At 39.9% G+C, this 20016-nt stretch overlaps 1 protein-coding gene across 10 annotated transcripts in view; it reads left to right on the top strand.

Moving 5' to 3' along the window:
• Positions 1-20016, top strand: part of KCNQ1 (potassium voltage-gated channel subfamily Q member 1) — a 404259-nt gene that overhangs the window by 101650 nt on the left and 282593 nt on the right. The window contains exons 1-2 of one of the 10 annotated variants that reach the window (XM_071808987.1): positions 10825-10998; positions 11516-11621. The exons of 8 other annotated variants lie outside the window; for them this stretch is intronic. In XM_071808987.1, coding sequence (XP_071665088.1) covers positions 11562-11621 — 60 coding nt within the window. In that variant the 5' untranslated portion in view covers positions 10825-10998; positions 11516-11561. Of the gene's footprint in view, positions 1-10824; positions 10999-11515; positions 11622-16859; positions 17035-20016 lie in introns of those variants that run through there. One more of the 10 variants, XM_071808986.1, reaches the window with a different exon arrangement.

The raw sequence follows: 20016 nt of genomic DNA, 5'->3' as shown, positions 1-20016 counted from the left end.
AAGAAGGGCAAACAAGTTGATTTACAAACTAATTCTGAGTGAGAGGAACCTCGGAGGAGCAGCACTGTAGCAGCAGCCTACCAGAGGAGTATGGGAATCTTGAAAGAAGAGTTTTTTACTTGGGCTTAACTGGGACAGTGAGAAGGAGGGAACCTTTGGCCATGTGGAATTCGAGGTTTATGAGACCTCAAGTTGTTCTGTGAAACTTGAGTTAGACTGCCTGAGTGTATGCTCTGTGAGATTAAAGTAACACTTGGGGACCTTTAACTCTTTTTTTTTTTGAAGACTATAAAAAATTGAGTCCACCTTTCCCTGTCCGCTCTCAACGGGAAAATTACTGAACCTTTGCCAAGAGCAGACTGCCTTTTATTTAGATATAATTTCTTATGTAGGGTAGAATTCTCTCCAAATGAGTTCTGCTTTGTAGTAAATCAAATATAAGGCTGAGATAGTTCGTGGTACCAAATGTGTAGAGCCATGTTTTGAAATTTTGCTTACTTGAGATTTGTGGACTTGTATTCTGGCGGGGGTGAGGAGAGGCTTTGACCAGGCAGCCATAGGTCTGGAAATTCAAGAAATGATTCTACCATGCTGAATGTCTGGAAGTTAGTGCTCAGTTAGCACATGGGTATGCTGCGCTGAACAGCCTCACGTAGCAAGTCTCATTAGGTGAGTTTACTGCATAGGCACTGTAAATCTGATTCATATAGAAAATGAGATGGGGAAAAAAAAAAAAAGCCTGTGTGTTATGTGCAAACTACTGTTGTTACAGAAGCCCTGCTGCAACCCAGTTGTGAAGACGCACATTGGGAAAAGTACAGAATCTGTTTCTCCTGACTGAAAAATCATTCTGACAAGACCCTTGAAAACACTCACAATTAAGAGCTGTGTTGCTTTGTTTCAACTACATAGCCAAAGCCATTTGCTCTGACCCTATGAAAGATCTAAGCACTTGCATAACTTCAGCAGATAGTCTTTTTAAAACCGAGGAGACTGGTGACATGAAAGTTAGATGGAAGCTGAGCATGCCCTTTTTCATGAACAAGAATTTCATTCTTCAAAGAATATAGTCATACAAGGTATTATGTGAAAATAAAAGCTAAAAAGGTGGTTGAGATTATATGTATATATTTTTCCTTTTTATTCTGGAGCTGCTTGTCTTATAATATCACCTCCCACTACCAGAGGAGGAAATCATAGAATCGTTTAGGTTAGAAATGACCTTTGAGAATCCAGCTGTTAACTTAAGGCTGCCAAGTCCACTGCAAAACCTTGTCCCTAAGCACCCCATTGATACATCTTTTAAACACCTCCAGGGATGGTGACTCCTCCACTTCCCTGGGCAGCCTGTTCCAATGCCTGACAACCCTTTTGATGAAGAAATTTTTCCTAATGTCCAATCTGGACCTTCCCTGGCACAACTTAAGGCCATTTCCTCTTGTCCTATCACTTGTTACTTGGGAGAACAGACCAACACCCTCGATGCTACAACCTCCTTTCAGGTAGTTGTAGACAGTGATAAGGTCTCCCCTCAGCCTCCTTTTCTCCAGGCTGAACAGCCCCAGTTCCCTCACCTCATCAGACTTGTGCTCCAGGCCCCTCACCAGCTACACACCAGATTTTACGTTATCAGTAATTTCAAAGCATTTAAAAATGCTTTGGTTTTTCACAACAGTAAGAAAAATACAAGCTTAACATTGGAAAAATAAACAAGGAAAAGTTTATATGTGTTCTAAGTGGTGTTCCAGTTTTAGACAAAAAGTTTTACAATTAGCTATTGAATCTTTCTCTGCTTGTCACCACACTTCACAAGACAAAGACCCTTGCTGAAAGCTATCCCTAAATGCAGTTGTAATGGGAGATTAGGAGAGAATTGGCCTTTTGTTAGTTTCCAGAATGCAGTGAAAACTGTTTAAATTTGCATGTGTTTAACTTTTTTCACTAGATGGTGCTGTTGGAGGGTTTTGACTCCAGTTACTCGTGGGCACTTGCCCAGCGTGAGCTGGAGTCTGAGCCAAGACTCTGAAAGGACCATCATTTTGAAGGGTATATGTACACTTGGCCCATTTAAAACAGTGGTGTGGGAGAGCTTTTGCCATGACTCATAAAAAGAATGTGGTATATCTGTGTAAAAATTGATTTTGAGACTACAATATTTAAACTACGGAAAAAAGTAATTCAGAGATGTATGTTCCCAGAGAGGCCATATTTTTCTTTTATTTTCATAAGCAAGGATTTTATAGTGCCAGAACACAGCAGAATGCTGTTATCTCAGCATGATCTAAGAAAATCCAAGTGCTTGATCCAAGGGGATTAAGTATTCTGCTGAACCAAGGGATATTTAGTGTGCCTGAAAAAGCTATTTTCTGGTAGGAATCTCATTTCAGTATTGATTCCAACAAAAAAAAAGGAAGAGTATGTTTTTATGATGAAAGTAATGAAAGTATAAGCTCTTTCCAGCTTTCTGTTTTGAGTTCCTTTTCTACTTTAGCGTACTTCTTACTGAAGAGATTAAGCAGTTATTGGACATGAAATAGACTATCAATTAAAATAAAAGGTAATAGTTTTGGGTGGTTAACATTTATGTTATTGGCATTAAAATTATTCTTACAGTGAAGAGAAAGTGGCACTGAGTCTGGGCCTAAAAGAAATCTAGATTTTTTAAAAAATTATTATGATTTTTTATTTTTGTTTTTGGTGTGAGCCTTCAGTTTTATTTGCTAGAGTGTTCTGTGAGTATTGTAAGAAAGAAAAATACCTACAGCTTTTGATTCTGAAGATGGTCTTCACAGAAAACAAATGGTTCAAAGTGGTTCCATCGTTTGTTTTTTCTGATTACCTTCCTTGGTTAAGAATGCCAAGACAGAGACTTACCATCTGGACATTGGTGCATTTTCATCCCTTGGAAAAACTAAGGGGGATTAATGTTTGTAAAGGGTGCCTGGTGATAGCTGTACAGGCTGATCTAATTTATAGATTCTGAAGAACAACTGGAGCTGAGAAAGTGAAAAATTTGTCTCTGCAGCCTCAGCTGTGTCCCCTGGTCTGCCCAAGAGTGAGCTGGTGCAGAAGATGTGTGAATGCTGGACTTGTGTTCTTCAGTCCTTTTCCTTTGCTGGAACTGCAGACTGACCTGCCCAGGGACTCACTTGCTGCAGCATTTCCTCTCTGTCATTCCACTGGCAGCTGAGGTTGAGAATCCCAGCTTTCATTTGAAATCAACTTCTCTACATTTTAAAGTAAAAAGCCAGATGTGAGTGATTCGAAGGCTCAGGAAACATGAACAGAAACGAAAATCGCCCTCTTCCTTTTAATTAGGTGGCAGTACAGTTAGTAGCTGGAACACGGAGCTTCCTCGGAATCTGAACCTGGGTGTTTCTCGTTGAGCTTCAGTCTGTGGTTCTGATGTTTGTAGCCGAACTGTGCTGGCAGATAACGTGAGTGCTTCTAATCTGCTTCATTGCAAAATCAGCTGCGTTGCTTTGAAATGCTGCTGGTAGTAACATCTTAACTTTTTCCAGCTGTTCACAAAGCAATCGCCTGTCAACTCCCTCGGTCTGTACAGGAGAATTATGTGTTTAATGTAAATGTGATGTTAAAGGGATTGAATTGATTTGGTTCAGAAGGTTGTGTGAACATGCTTTTAGTCCAGCTTAAATTCTGCTTTATGTCCATTGTAAACAGGTCTGAGGGAGCCAAATCAGAAGCTTCTAAAAATGGGAATAAGATTGTCTGTTTGGGACAGCTGAACCAATTTAATGAAGTGGACTTAAAACAAACAAACAAATAAACCCACCCTGTTGTTACTGTTTGGTGTAGATGAAGTCTGAGCTGAAAAAGAATGCCAAGAAAGTTCAAAGAGGTGATATGGAAGGAAGGTATGCTAAGACCACTAAAGGAAAATGAGCTGGTTTTTTGTTGTAATGTGTGCTAAAAGTCAAACACTTGTAGAACACAGCTCTCGCTTCACTTCCGGGTCTGCAGAGGGCGGCCTTGGACCACACTGTGTTTGGGCAGCTGGATTCAGACCTTGGATGTTGTCCTAAGTAGGTAAAAAATATCTTTTGGAAAAAGTGAAGTACTAATAAAGAGGTGGTTTTTCACACGGGCTTGAGAAATTTTATACGAGTAATCAACAAAGATAATTCTGGGAGAGAGGGGTGGAAGAAAAGGGCTGTGGAAATGTTGCTACCAGAGACAACTCTGGCCACTTTGTGGTTGTTGCTTCAAAATTGATGTTCTTTGGCCTACCTAATTTCTCATCTTCTGGATGGCTTTTAGAAAAAAGTGAAAACAATTAAAACATCCAGTGAAATGAATTGAACAAGTGTTTGCATGGAGGAGAAAGAAAGAGATACTAAACTTGTTTAACACACTGAGGCATTTCCAGTATGTTGTGTCCTTCCAGGTATGCTCTTACTATTGTCTTAGGTGTTTCCTTATTCAGTGGGGAAAAAACAGTAAGTTTATTTGGCTGAACTTCTCTAAAGTTACCACCAAAAGTTACATTTAGATGTATATGATAAGAATAAGAAGTGATTTTTATGGGTTAGAAAACTCTTTTTACATGTATTTCATACATTTCTTCTAGCAGGTTCAAAAGTTCTGGGTTTGAATTCTTATTTTAGTCTGCAACACTGCAGTGTGTGTTCTATAAAGAAAAGCTTGAATGCAGAAAATTGGTTACTTCCATTTCTGCCTTTTCTAAGAACTGTGAAAAAAAACCCAAGTACTCCTCTTTTGAATTTCTGTACCTGGAGTTCTGTGGTGGCATACTTGAACACTGCCATTTAAAATAAAGTCTGTAACTACGTCACTGTGTGTAAAGGAACCAGAATTTAGCATTTGTCTCCATAGTATGTTGGGCTGAGATGGCTATGAAGCAGCAAGCATTACTTGGGGCTCAAACTCTGAAGACTAAGAGAGGCTTTGGGAAGAGCGACCTTCCTGAAGCTCATGGTGGAGCTGGTGACAGATTGCAGGCCAGCATGACCCAGTGGTGACAGACTGGTGCCGTCTGCTGGCTGCTTGGTGGCCTACATGATCTGTCATGGTGATCCCCTGCGCTGGCAGCGTGGGGCTCCTGCCCAAAGACCGACGTGAGCACGGTGCCAAGCTGTCCTTTTGCACTGACCAAACTTCCCAGCTTCTCACATATGAACTACAGTTGTGTGACAGTTTTCAGAAAAATTTGCTTTTACGTTGCATGCAGCGTTGTGAAAAATAGAGTGATATGTGCTCCAGTTATTATGAGTTCACCTGTTCTCAAGAGCTTGTGTTTGCTCTCATAAGTCACATAGTATACCTGTGTTTAAAGGTGCATCTAAGAAAATACCCTCACTGAAAAAAGTATGTTTTGTTCACTGTTACGTCTGTTCACTTCTGTCAAGCTTTACACTTAAGGGTTAAAGTTTGACTAAAATTTTTCTGAGGTATAAATGCATATCAAACTGAGAGCTTGGTAAACTCTAAAAGAAACATGGTAGACATATTTTTCTTTGAAAATATTTAAACTTTTCACTATTTAATATTTTAGTAAACAAGCAGAGTAATACAAATTCCATATTGGGGGGGGCGGGGGGGAGTTAAAACTGTGAAATACTGGTGGATATAGAGCCAAGCAGTGAAAAGAAAGATTTTTAAATTTAGGGTTTATCTGGATTAGTGTGTAATGCTTGCAGTGACAGGTGTTTCCTTTATGCTTTGCCCAAATGTCTGGAAAGTAGTTTGTCATTAAGTGCTACATTCAGTGTGTATCTCAATTTCAGTATAACTGGAGGGTCTACGGCTTTGTTAGGCCCTTGTTTTCACATCTGACCTCAGCCAGCTGGAGTCTATTGTTTTAAGCGTAATGTAACAGCTGACATAACATAACGGATATAAAGCTGAAAAACTGAAACAGTGCAGTGAACTGATGCGAAGAGGGAGAAAGGGAGAAGTTGGGAAGGAGGAAGAGGGGCAAAAATAGCTTCGTGATTTAAAGTGGAAGCTTGCTGGCTTGTTTTCCCGGGGGGAATCAGCTAGGAGATAATGGGATGAGTCTGTTGAAGTTCTATTTGCAATTGATTACATATGATAGACTACTGAGACAGGTCTGAGTTTGCCAGCTGTCACTAGCTGGTGGCCCCCCGAATGGCTTTAAGTGGCCCTTGCTAGGCAAAACTGGAATAAACTCTGGAGGTGTGGTGTAATTGTAGTGCAGAAGAGCTGGGAACACCAATGTCTAAGAAGAAAGGAGGTTCCCGGAGTTTGTAGAGAGAAATTAAACAAGTTGAATGCATTAGGAATTTCATTTTGTGATGTTGGGTTAAGTGGGTTAAATTAACTGGCTAAAAACCAAGAGCAACTGGACTTCTTGGTGGTTTTCTTGGCAATTTCTAAAGTAAGCTTCTATGAGTTCATTTGCTAAAAACTTAATTATTTCATTCCTTGACTTCTGTGTTTCGTAGGAAGGCACATCTCAGTACTGAGCACTGACTGCTGTTGGAAGGGAACTGGGTAAATGAAATGTTAGAAACTTGCCACACCATGAAAAAAGTGACAAATACCTGACTCTGTGCGCAGAGAAGGAAAAAAAAGCTATAGAGATCACCCTGTTACTGCATTTATATGTATGCCTCTTTACATATGTGTCTTTCTATATATAGAACCTGTTTCTATTTTTAGCAATTATTTGAAAAAACACTTCTCTCTGGATTTCATTTGTATGGAATAGAACCTCTGGCAACTCCACCCTACTGAGAGTTTATTCCATGGTTTAGTGAGGCAGGGGGAAGTCAAGACTTTCTATGCTTATATGCTGTTTTTTTAATGAATGTGGGTAGAGGTGACCAAATTAGATTCTACATTTGTAAGTGAAGATTTTATGGCATGAGAATTGCAGTTGTACAGTATATTTAATTTTGTGCATATGAGTAGTCATCATGACTTCAGCGGAGCTTCCTGTATGCATAAATATTAACAGGATTGGGGTGTAATAGGAAAGGTTTCTTGAACAGTATTTGCTTGTATTTGGGGTAGCCTAGGAAGCACGAAAGTTTGATTTATGTATAATAACTACAAGCTATGTTTATCTCACATTTAATGTTTTAAATTTGTTTTTATCTGATTTATTTTGATGGTATGAAAAATGACTGAAGCATCTGTTCTGTTAGACTTGTCTTGCACAAAGAGTTTCTAGGATTGTGCCTGTTATAATATGGGACCCAGTCCTATTTTATCTCAGTAATCAAAAAGGTCTTGTGGATGAGTTTGTGACAGCTGTTGATTCAGTAGCTAGCAGTGCATAGCATGAGCGTTTATACTTTCTGTGCTTATAAAAGAAATTAATTTTGTTGCAGAACTTAGATCTTGGTGTTTGTAGTGAGCTGCTGGAGAAGTCTCGCCAGCCCTGAGAGCTGCTGCACCCGGTATTTTCTGTTCCGTGTTCCTGGCATGTCCTGTGCCTTGGCTGCAAACAAGGATGGGTGCCCATGTGCCGTGGTTGCAGCAGCATCGAAGGCTGCGCACTGGAGTAAATTCTGTAGGTTGCCTCTAGGGACCAAACATTGGGACAGATGTCCTGAAACTTCTGCACATCTCAGCTGTTTCAATTGTTCATTGATTCCGGGGACCTGTACCTTAGTGTATTGTTTACATTGGGTTTTTCCACCGAACCCATTGAACAGGCGCGTAGTTTTAAGATGATATTGAGAATTGTCATTAGCTCTCAGAAACAGCAGGACTGTGAAGAACTGATGAAATAACCAAAATGCCTGTTTTCACACCCAGTCTGTAAGATCAAGCTATGTACTGCCTCACTGGGGTTTCCCTTATGCTGATGACACTGAGGCTGACCCTTCTTTTCATCCGGCGTGCTGTTAACATCCTTATTAAGGTACCTTTCAGAAACACTCCTTTTCATTGTTTCTGTCAGCTTTAGAGGATGTGTTTACATGTGGAATACATGCAAAAGGACTTGATTTACTTGTCCTTTATCCCTCTGCAGCTGTTGCTCATATCAAGGTGAGAAAGGACACCTGTTGTAGGGGTGATCTGACTGTTCCATGGTTCCCTGCAGTAGGGTGGGTAAAAGGTATTTAGAAGCTGTTTCAGCTTCAACATTGCAGAACAGTTTAAAATCAGAATAGGTGCGTCTGATGACTGACCTCCATCTGGCCCACAGGCGGGAGCTTGACAGCTCCCTTCTAGGAACTGCTCCAACTCATTGATTTAGTACATGAAACTTGGAATGAGTTATACTTAGTAGCCAGGGCAGGGAAAAGGGAGGAGAGAAAGTTAAATATTTGCTAATCTTACTTCTGTAATGTCTTACAAACACGAATGTACTTAACCTTGCAGCATTCTTGGGAGGTATTAGCAGTTTTGCGAGTAAAGTTGGGCGACCCTCAGCTTTTGTACCCTAACTTGGCTTTGTGAGGTAAATACTTCAGAGAACCCAGGCTGCACTTTGAAGAATGGGTTTCAGCCTGCATAAACTGGCACTGCCATGCTAAGAAATAGTCCTGTTGCTCCATTCCTTGTGCCAACACAAGCATTTGTGCAGCTATGTTGCAAACTGCCTTGGAGAACCCAGATGGGTTCAAACTAACCTTTTTTTTTTTTTTTTTTTTTGGCCAGATGAGATTGCTTCTTTTGGCAGAAGTACTGCCTTAAAGTGTTTGTGGAACTGTAGAGTAAGAGTCGTTAGCTTTTGATAGTTAAAAGTGTGATGGAAACTTTATATGCAACACAATTTACAAGCAGACTTGCGTGCTCTCCTTCTGAGAAAGGTTATTATTATTGTTGTTTACATTACAGCCCATTCAAAGGGCCCTGCCTGTAAGATCCAGTACAACGCCTAGTAGAGCGGGGGGCCTACAGGCTCGAAAAGATAGTTCCTACCCTCACAGACCTTGCAGCCTAAATGGATGATGTGGGGAAAAGGTGAGCGGAAGGAAGCGTGGGTCACCTCGTGCCAGGCACTGAAGCAAAGAGAGAACGTAACTTATAGAAGTCCCAGCTTTGGCCTGTTCCATGCATTCAGGTTCAGTGATGGGCCTCAGCAATTAGAATACTGGAAAGAGATACATATTTAAATTATTGTCTTATTTCTTAATTTAGTTTCTTGAAAGCTTTTTTATTTTTTTAAAATATGAAAGCTGAGATTTTGGGTTCTTATTTTACATACTTAGCTCTGTGCTTCTCTTGTATTGATTTGACTGAATAATGAAGTAAGTAGCATTTTATGTTTACTTTGCATCTGTTTTGCTGCAGGACAGCAGGATATCAACCTGACAGCTGACTGAGACCAACTTGACTGAAATTAATTTTGTCCTACAGGTCTAGGCATGCCTACTATAATCCAGAGCCAGTTATTGAACTTGAACTGGCAGCTAGGCTCTGTCTACAAACAAAAGCTGTTTTGTGCAAACTCTGCTAGAGCAGACAGGGTGTAGAAAGGGTTGCAGAAGCATGGCTGTCTGGAAGAGTGTAAGAAGCATCATCTGCTTGCTCTTCACTGCTGCCCCTTGACGGGGATTGTGCTCTGCCCAGAACTGGATTGTACTGCATTTGCTTCCATAGCCTTCTGCAGCGCCAAGCTGCCCCAGAAGGCTTTGTTTACCACCAAAGATGGTTACAACTAATTTGGTTAGATTGAAGAGGGCTAAGAGCACTTCCACAATGGGTTACCATTTTTCAGCTTTGTGGGTGGTAATCTCCAAAATGAGAAGTGCAGTAATGAGGAGTTGGGTGTGGTAATATCTACAGTCTCCTACTGTCTTGGAAGTGATCATCAGCACGTGGTTACACGCGTTAATATAGCCTAGTCCCGTAGGGTATAATTGTACTATTATGTCATCATTATTATTAATACAATAACAGACACATTTGAGTTTGAATTACTGCAACTGTTTTGATGAAAAGAAAACACAGCCGAGCCTCAAGCCCCACATATCTCTATGGAGAATGCCAGTACTAACTGTGTGTGTAGACTAGTCTCGAGATAGCAACTTACCTTATAGATTGCTAGTGTGTGTGTGTGTATATATATATAAATTTTTAAAAGTTGCTTGGATATGAGTGGGATTTTTCAGACATAGTGACACATCTTATCATACCTGCATGTTAGGATGCAATTCATTAGTGAAATAGTTAAATATTTAACTACTATGAGTCATGTACCTTTTTAAAGCGAACAGAGTTAAAATCTATATAAAGTAAAGAATTCTTCCCTTACTTCCAATTCTAAACAGTAAGCTTAGTGAGTTGCTATCTCATCTGCAAGGAAAAAATGCAGGAAAATTAGGAGCAGTATAGTGACTGTATTGAAGTCAGAGTTTCTGCTGGTATACGCTTACAAGTACATTTGTGATGCAGTGAGTAAGGTGGAGGGAATAGATCCGGGATTTTGTAGACCTTGAAAGTGTAAGTTTTGCAGCAGTAATCAAAATGAGTAACCGTTTGTAAACAAAGACCTATTTTTATATTTTAGTAACAAAACTGGGAAACCCATGTTAAAATGTTGGGAAAATTCATTTTAGTAGTGTAGCGGTAACATGAAATTTCCTTTTCTTTTTTTAATCGATTGTGTCAGGTTAATCGCCAATGAGAGTCAGAGGTGAGCAGCTCAGCTGTGCTTCGGGTTGCATGGTTGCCCTTCGGTTAAATGACAAATCCCAAAACAGGCAGTCTGTCAATCTTTACTTCATCAAGGTCTACAAACCATGGTTCTGAAATGCTAGTGAAGCCATTAAGAGAAAGCTTTTTCAGGAGCTGATTCCACTTTTTGGAAAGTATCTGAACTCCGGTTTCTGAATGTTTAACACATGAGACCGTTAGGCTTCACTTCCCAGCAGCTTCATTTGTTTTGTAGCTTATGTGCAGGGATGTTAAAACCAAATCATATCTTTGTAGCTATGTAATGAGCTCTGTGATCTCTATCTAAATTGCTGATTTCTTCTGATTTGGTGTCTGCAGTTAGCTTTCATTTGGAAAGAAGAAGCTAGTGTATGCAGGGTAAGGCATTTCCTTTTGGTCCTTTTCTCACTGCAGTCTTGCTGTGCTCTTTGCTAGGGAGGGGGAATCGATGCTAATTCAGACAAATATCCTCTGGCACTTTAAATCTCCATTAAGTAGATTCAGGTAACAGGGGCCTGGGTTTCAACGTTTTTTTCAATATAAGAACTCCTCAGCACTATGGTTCTTGTAGATTTCCTGCAAATGTGTAGATTATTGCTACTTATATCTGGTAGGGTGATCATCTGGAAAACAGCAGACGAGAAGTGGGAGATTCTGCTGCTATACCTCTTTGAGCATAGAATGGCGCAGAAATGCAGGACAGCATCACAAATAGTTCTAGCGTTAGGTGGCAGTTTGTTATGAAGAGAACAAGGAGACAACCAGGAGAAACTTTTTCTGATGGCAGGTGCCTCACTCTGAGTTGTCTATTCCTTGAAACAGCTGTCTCTTATTACTCTTAAATTTGGTGTGGCATTGATGAAGTTGCTAATAGGGATTTCTTTTTTCTTAATAGTTAAAGGAGAGTTCAGAGGATTGGAGCAAGATCATGGGGACTGTCAATGAAACCTTTTGTGCGAAGGTGTAAGAGGTGGAGGAAGAAATTGCAAAGTGTCTTAAGTGTAAGATGAAGCACACGATCAGATACTTCTTTGTTTCTATTTTTCTGTCACCTCTTTGAATAGGGATGTCTTGAGTATTATAATTCCTTAAAGAATTGCAGATGTCACTTACTGTGGAACTGCATCTGCTGTCATTCCTTCCCTAGTTTGAACTTTAAAATAATTACTGAATGCAGCGGTTTGCAACGTGTGGAGGATTCAAACACAGAAAGTCAACGTTGATTGAAATTTGGAGGAGCTTCTGCCCTTTTAGAGTTGAGTGGCACGCATTGCCTTTCTGAATGTGCATCTAGGTTTTCATGCACAGTATCGCTTTGCTTGCATGTCAACTTTTTAAAATTAAAGTGTCTTTCAGTTGCTTTTCTATAAATATGAATCCCAACCTTTATCCCAAGAGGCTTCAGGACCAAAAGAATGGAACAAAAATGAAATTTGAACTAATACGGGGCATTCTTTGAAACTGCTACTGTTTTCATGTTTATTTTTAGTCTTGGATGTAAGGCTGAAAACAAACAGCAAAAGCCTTAGAAAAGATTTTTGTTTCTCTCTTCATTTTGTTTTATTTCCCAGTGAGATAACTTTCATGTGCCGTGGGACTAGGAGGAAAAACAATGGCATCTGAGTGACCAGCATAGTGGAAGTGATATACAGAACAAAGAAGGCCTTTTATTTGTAATCTCTTAGTTTCTTATTCATCTCAATTTATAACACAGGAAATCAATGATTTTCAGTTGCTTTGGTAAAGTAGTATTAGGTCAAAATCAAGTAGTCCTTTTAATAAATGAGATTACTGTAATGTTTCTGGCTGTCAGGCTAAAATTTCAAAGCAATGTGCTTTTTCCTTTGATTTATTTATTGTCAGTAGCTTGTCAGGCCTTTGTTTGAATTAGGAGCCATTGTGAGCAGCCAGAGATTGAACTTTATGTAATGTAATCTATCTGTCACTTAGTATCAGTTCCCTAACAATGATGCTAACACATTCAGACTTCAGCATCTGGACCTCACACTGGACTTTTCAGCCACTAGGTAGGGTCTAATGTTTCAGTGCTTCCATGTAGTTCCTTCCCAGCTATTTCCCATCTGTGTATGACTGTCCCACTTCCCTAGGGGTCAGTCACCAATGCTGCCGATGTCACCAGACAAACCTTTTCCCAAGATATATATTTTTTTTAACTGTATCACTTGTTAAACTCTGATGGACTACTAGATTCATTGCTTTCATCTCAAAAATGAGAAAATTAATAGGAAAGCAGGAAGTTGTATGACTATGCTTGAATATGTCTCTGAGTTTAATATATAGCTTTTTATTTCATGAGCCAATTCTGAAACATCTGATTCTTCAGTCTCCTTTAATATTTTATAAAATGAAGGCTAACATTTCCATGGAACAATAAGGTGTGATTGCAGGAAAGACTGAGAATGAGGTTAGCATCTACAGCCGGATTCTCAATGTTCCTGACAAAGTCAGTTCTTGAAAGAAAAAACTATAATAGTTAATGTACTAGATGCTATTAAAATTTGCAAACTGCTGTCTGCTTTGTCTTGTACCATTATAGCTGTCAGGCTTTTCTGGCAATGTGCCTGTAGGTATTCTGTGCTCTCCTAGCTGGGGAAGACTGTGGAGGAAAGCAGGCAAGCCTGGCCTTGAACAAGAGAAAAATTCACAAATTTCCACCCTGGGCTTCCTGTGAGCTTCCAAGATCGTGCTGTGGTGATTGCTGCTGCTGTTTCGTATGCTGTCTGTGGTGCCTGGGAGCTGACTGTACATGAGGGCCCCTTTGCACTTCAGGCCCAAACATAATCTGGAGACTTAAGTATTGAAGAATAAAAGCAGTAGAGGGGCTGTGCTGAAGGACACTCTTCCATAGATCTGTGCTCTGTTTTGTAGGTAGCAAACTACCTCTTAGCGCTCATGACAGGGGTCTGAACCATCAAATAAATAAGATACCTTTTCTCATACACTGCCCCTTTGTTTTCTTCCATGAATTGGCTTCTTATTTTACGTATTAATTCACAAGTTGGAAAGCGTGAGCAGAACCAGTGAGGGGGCAGCTCAGCCTGGAGCAGTATCTCTCCTGTCTCTTGACCAAGTAGCAGGGAGGGAATGAAACTTCCCTGAAAACATCTGGCTGAGCTGAGCTGTGCCAGCACCTCCCTGGCAAGGGAAGACGGCTGACTCCTGGGGTGGGGCCAGATCAAAGGGAAGGTGCAGGGAAACGGAAACGGGGGAAAAGGGATGCCAAAACATTTAAAATAAACTGCTCCATCTCTCCAGTGGTCTAGCTCCTGTTTATGGAATAAATTTTATGAAAGATGCACTTGTTTGTATTAGCCTCTGATATGTAGGTGTAGACCAACTGGCATGTTTTAAGAGGTTGGGAAAGAAAAGAAAAAAACATCAAACTATTTTTGCTTGGACTTTTTGCTTTAGATTAATTTAGTCTAAAAATCTTTGAAGTAAAATAAACATTGTATTTTAAGTAGCTGAAGGCATTTACTATGTTTGCGAAGGCCTTTGCTCTTTGCAGTCTGGTTTGAGGAGATTTGGTTTTGTCTAGGAGAAACAAAAATATTTGCGAGCTTGCTTGTGACTCCTGTATTGCCAGGAGTCCTGTGTGAAGTGGAATTGTACAAAACATCGTTTTAATATGAGTGCAAAAGAGAGATACACTGCTAGTGGGGTGATGTAGAACAGCTACATTACAATCTTTCTTTCAGTGGCTGCTATCAAGAATGATGGGTCATATTTGTTTTGATTTCCTTCCCTGCAGTGCTGCTGTCAGGCTTGGTGCTTGCAGGGCTCTTGGTGTAGGTGCTGGGTAGAGGGGTTGCTCTTGGGAGCCCAACAGGTAACTACTGCTGCAGGTTGGGAACTGTCCCTGGAAGTCTCCTAGGTGTTTGTCACCATCTGAAATTTGGAGCAACTTCCGGAGCTTTCAAACGGTCAGTGGTCGTGCGCTGTTAAATCTGTGTTCATCTGGTGTAATTAATTTGGCTGGCAGGGACAGATTTATTATTAGCAATGGAAACCCTGTGAAACAAAACAAACCTTGAAGTCAGATGAAAAGTGGCATTTGCAGCTGCATTTTGCCTTGATCTTCCCTGCCAGCTGCACTGTGAATATGTATGGATCAGACCTGAAAATACATTTGTAAGCCCAAAATTCAGTGCCTGCAGTGCTGTTGTTAAGCTTTATTAAATACAAAGGTTTCAATTGCAGTTTAAAATGCTGAGCTACAGATGCTTATTCCCTTTCTGCACATGACTGGGATGTTAGGTTCAGGTTTGGTACCTACCTGTTACATTTTTTCAGTGAACTTGAAATTGAGTTGTGGCCTTTTGTGGAGCTTTGTGTTTTAGAGAAGTATTGCTGCTATCTGATTCAGAGTACCATTACTGCCAATTTGGGGTAAAGAAGTGTGTTTACGTATTTCTACAGAATAAACATGTAAAAAGACTGCTCTGTAACCTAGTCATTTGCTGTAAATGTTTAATCTTTGCCCTTCAGTTTAAGTACAAGTCCACAGAACAGTCTCTTATCTATGAATGTGCTTTGTTTAAATCACATGTGATTCTTATTCTGCAGTCATTTGTTAGTGAATGCTATAGTTCAGAAAGAACAGTTAAGACCAGTGGAGATCGTTGAGTGTAGAAGGTTGTTATATTTACTCTAAGCAGTGTATCAGAATTGATGACCATTATAAAATGAAAAATTATGGCAATTAATTACTGGCTATGTAATAAGGTTGGAAAACACTTTCAAGTGTGGGAATATGATTCTAGTAAAGAGATAAACACACCAGATGAAAAAACAAACAAACCCCTACCAGAAGACCTGACCTCAAGAAGACAAGCCACACAGAAGACAGTGAAATCTACTCCGATGTGAAATGCTTAATTTAATGGTTATCAAAATACTAAAGTAGAACTCCTAAATTTCTTCAAATATCACTTGCAATAGCAACAGCTATGCATGAATTTCTCTACTGTCTTCTGAAATATTTATAAGGAAAGCTACTTAAATCCTGGTTTTGCCACTAAATCTTTTGAAAAAGAAAAAAAACAGGAAAGGTTTGCGTACATGAGAGTTTTGCTTACTTATGTTGTTAGAGCTTGATTTTGCTCTATGAGTAGTATAAGGTTATGTTTAAAAGCTACAGTCTTCTGGCATCTGCCCAGGTTATGTTCTTCAGAACTCTTTAGTATTGGCTAAAATAAGCACTAGTAGTAGTTAAACAAATATGGCACAGTCAGAGCAAACGCTTTGATCAAGCATCGTTGACGAATGTACTGTTATGGAAAGCTTTAAATACCGTGTTTTATTTCTGTCTTTCTGTAGTACATGGCGTTAGATGAATCAAAACAGGTGGATTCTAAAAGTTACATATCTGTTTTAGAAATTGATGTGATCAGTCGGGAATTATAGTAGTGCGATGTGCATGTCTTTTAGTAAGTGCATTTAAAATCACATTTGGCAGTAAATACATCATTTGGTTACATAACCAAACCATTAATTTAAGGAAAAGGTTAAGAGAAATGATGATGTTGTTTAACCTCTCATGTATGTTGAACCTAGATGCTTATTCATGTTTGGACAGACATTTCAGCTTTTGATAGTGTTTATACTGTCTCAAGCACCTGCACATTGCAACCTTCTGGACGGAAACGTTAGAGGCTGCAGCTAGAAGAGCCTTGTACTGCAGGTTCTCTTGGGATTTGTGAGATACTGCCATGTTGCTTGCCACTCCTGTTGCACTTGTAGGGTCTGCAGTGATTGTGATTACAGTGTTCCTTTTTGACAGAGGAAGGCATAATTTGATTTTTAACAGTGAGAGGACTTGCCATCAGATAAATACGTTAAGGAGCTTTCTTGTGCCAAAAACTTTGCGCTGTGATCTGCTAAATACAAAACACTTGATAAATTGGCACCAGAAGTGACAAGCTAGCAGTAGCAGCTTTTTCCACATGCATTGCACCGCAAAGCGCAATGCCTAAAGATGAAGAGTCTTTCTCCCTGAATTTTGTTAGGTGTTTAAAATCTGAGCTGCATAAATGATGAGAAGGAACTGTAAGATGCTGCGTTGCACTGATGGTTCTGTCTGAAAAAGAAATTGGCACCAGTGAGCTGGTTTCTGTGGAATTTAGTGGATAGTTTCAGTGGATATAAAAATTAACCTACTTGTCCCCCTGGCTATGAGTTGTTACCGTAAGAGCTGGGAGACAGAGTCAACTGCAGTGGCTCCTATGCTGCTGCAGTTGTTCACAGTCTGAATAATTGGTTTAAACTTTTGTTGGTCTCAGACTAACTTGATAGAATGAGAATTTTATGGCCTACTGAAGAGCTGGCATGCACTCACTTCTTTTATCCCCGCTGTTGGATCTGGCAGAAAATCTGTGCATTTACCTCACTGTGGTATGGCAAAGATCTTTTTTTTGTTTGGGTGGGGTTTTTTTGTTTGTACTTTATAGCTTTCAGGAACCTGAATGCTACTTTTTCTTGAGGCTAAAGTATGAACACATGCCACCTAACCTGAGGCTGAGATGTTAAAGTCAGGGTCTCAGCATCTCTCTGGAGGTGCCCCTCTCCAGCACAGATTTATTGATGGAGCCATGGATTTTCCAGCTAAGAGCAGAAAGTGAGGTGGGATGAATGCAGGCCTAATTGCATTTCTGAAATGAAATATAAGCTTCTAAATCTCTAAAAGGTATGGGTGAATCTTCCTGATGTATATCAAGAAGTGTCAGTTGACAGATGTCCTGTCACCACAATTTCTCTGGCAGAGTTTATGCTTAAAGAATCCAGCTTTCTTTACAGCTGTGCAAATTTTGCTCCTAGAGCTTATATTGCTTTGGAAGAGATGATAGAGGTTACTAACCACTGAAACACTTGTGAAGACTTTGTCTCAGGATATAATGCATATTTATAGCTGTTGTGTAGCTGTAGCAACCAAAAATAATGTACCTTGGGATGCACCTCCTGTTTTCAGGGTCCTATACATCCTCAGGAGAGCTAATGAGTTTGTTTTTTCTGATTTAAATGAAGTCCTTATGCTTTTAAAGCATGGAGAAGCAAACAAATTTGATACCTTGTTCTCTTTTGGATGCAGTTTTATTTTAGTAAAAATACAGTTTAGTACTGTTATTGCAGCATAATGTTTGTGTTGCACACTTTGAAAAAAAAATAGTAGGGATGGTTGTGATATAATGTCCAAATACCATTTCATCATGCTTGTGTGGGATTTTTTTGTTTGTTTCCCTAGCAAAATTGCTTTAAAAATAAAGCAAAAAATCATCCCTTCACTTCTGTGGAGTATCAGTGCCGTGATCACCTCTGGAAAGACTAGCATTCTTTGGAGTTCAAGTGAATGCCCCCCTACAAAATGCTTCATGGTCTCGTTGCAGCAGTGTTATACTTGGGTATTCATTGAAAGCGTCTTTTGCGTGATGTAGACTGACCGTTTTCGCTTTATTGCTTTGCATTTTATCAGAGCTTAAACGATCTCTAGACTCAAGCATCTGTAATTCTTTGCTGTGGCAGGGCTATAAGGGTCAGTACCTGCATGTAATGAACAAGCTCACCATGAAGTGGAAATTACCACATAGATAAGGTCTAGGGAAGTTGAGTTTAAATGAAGCAAGTAGTGAGATGTAATCTCCCAGGAGATCTGAAAGGAAATCTGATTGCACTGGCTGGTTCAGAGAGGAAACACTGATTTTCACTGATCTAGTTTATCCAGCTTTTACTTATCCTGCATGTCACTATACAATTATTGTGGTTTATAACTGTAGCACTTTGAAAAAAAGATACATGAGTTTTCTTTGTTGATAATGTCCTATATATAAGCACCTATGTGCCTAGAAGTTCTTCATTATGGCCCTGTCACTGTGCAAGCCACAGGGTGGCTTAAATTGATTGGTCAAACCTGTGAAATGTTCCTCTTACAATGCCCAGCTCTAGAGACTGGCTCTGCTTCTTCCTATGGAGGTTTTCCTCACTTCTAACTTTAAACAGGAGAAAAGTGCAGCCCTGTTCTTCAGTATAGTGCAAAGGAGAATGTTGCTGGAGATCTTGCAGGCAGCCTGCTGTTTTGTGTGCGTTTGGTTGTTTTTTTCCTTCCCCTCAGCTCATTTTGAAGGACCAGCAATGGCTGCCACCTGCATCTATAACTCGTAACTCCTTGCTTAACCTTTTATCAACAGGTCGATGCCTTACACCTTCACCCTTGTCTGAGTACCTGAGCGGGTACACTGAAAAACGTCTGCAAAATGTGTCTGGTGATGCTGACTGGCAGGGTTGCTGTGAAAGGGAAGCGAGGAGGAGCCCAACTGCTTTCTCTGTGTGCTGCTCCAGGCTGAGCATGCCCTTATTGTTATTTCTGGATGTGCTGATTCAGTATCGCTATGGTGCATAATATATACAGAATATGAGTGGCTACATATGTCAGATTAAAAAGTAAACAGGTCAGAGTGTGTCCTCTGATGTGTATTTATAGCTCACTGACATCAGCAGGAGCTACATACATTTGAAAGCAAATTCAGCCTCTGTGATAAGCGGAAAAAAGTGAGCCTTAAGCAGAAGGAGCAAAGACCACATAGCATACATTTAACTGACCATCACTTGTAGCTGTCTTAGTATGTACCCTACTTACATTGTATATCTAACCTTAGTGATTAGCGCCTGTTAGGTATACATGTGGTGACAAGCTGTACCTTTTTGTAGTTGCTTGAAAGTTACAAATAGGCATGACTGAGTAGTTGAAGGACATTGAATTAAACATGCTTGAATTAATAGGGTAATGATTGGTGCTGCTCAGAACTATAAAATAAACACTAGCTAGAGCTCTGTGCTATGTGGCAACCAGATCAAGGCATGGGGTTGCTGGAAGTATTCTGAAATGACTCAACTTTGTTGTTAAGTGAGAGAGATAATCCTAAGAAAGCTCTCTATGTAGGCTCCCTGTGCAGTTAACGTTTTAAACTCCCCTTTGGCTTGTTGTTATGACTTCAAAGATACCCTAAAGCCTTTGTTAAATTGATCATTAACTCTGCAATGTTATAATTAGACATTTGAACTTGGCTGCATTCAAAAAGAAAACGCAAGAATGAAAATCCTAACCAGCACTGTTTCTCTGCAGCTCATCAGCATGGTCAGACACAGATTAAAGTTCCACAGGAGTTAAAAAGCAATGGGAATTGAAGGCATTAACCAGCCTTGCAGGAAGGATAGGGAGCCATTAATCCACAGAGTTTTTCTTTGAAAGTATGGAGCGAGAATAATGTCAGGCACCTGAAATGGGTTACTGCTGGAGATTTAGGTTTAAGCTCATAAAACCATTTGGATGGGAGTGTTGGGCCAGAAGTGTGAGTTGGGGAAGCCTCAAGTTTCCAGCCCAGC

The sequence above is a fragment of the Patagioenas fasciata genome, chromosome 5 (genome assembly GCF_037038585.1).
Source record: "Patagioenas fasciata isolate bPatFas1 chromosome 5, bPatFas1.hap1, whole genome shotgun sequence".
Lineage (NCBI taxonomy): Eukaryota > Metazoa > Chordata > Aves > Columbiformes > Columbidae > Patagioenas > Patagioenas fasciata.
Note: the sequence above shows the minus strand (reverse complement) of the source record. Positions and strands in the feature narration are given on the sequence as shown.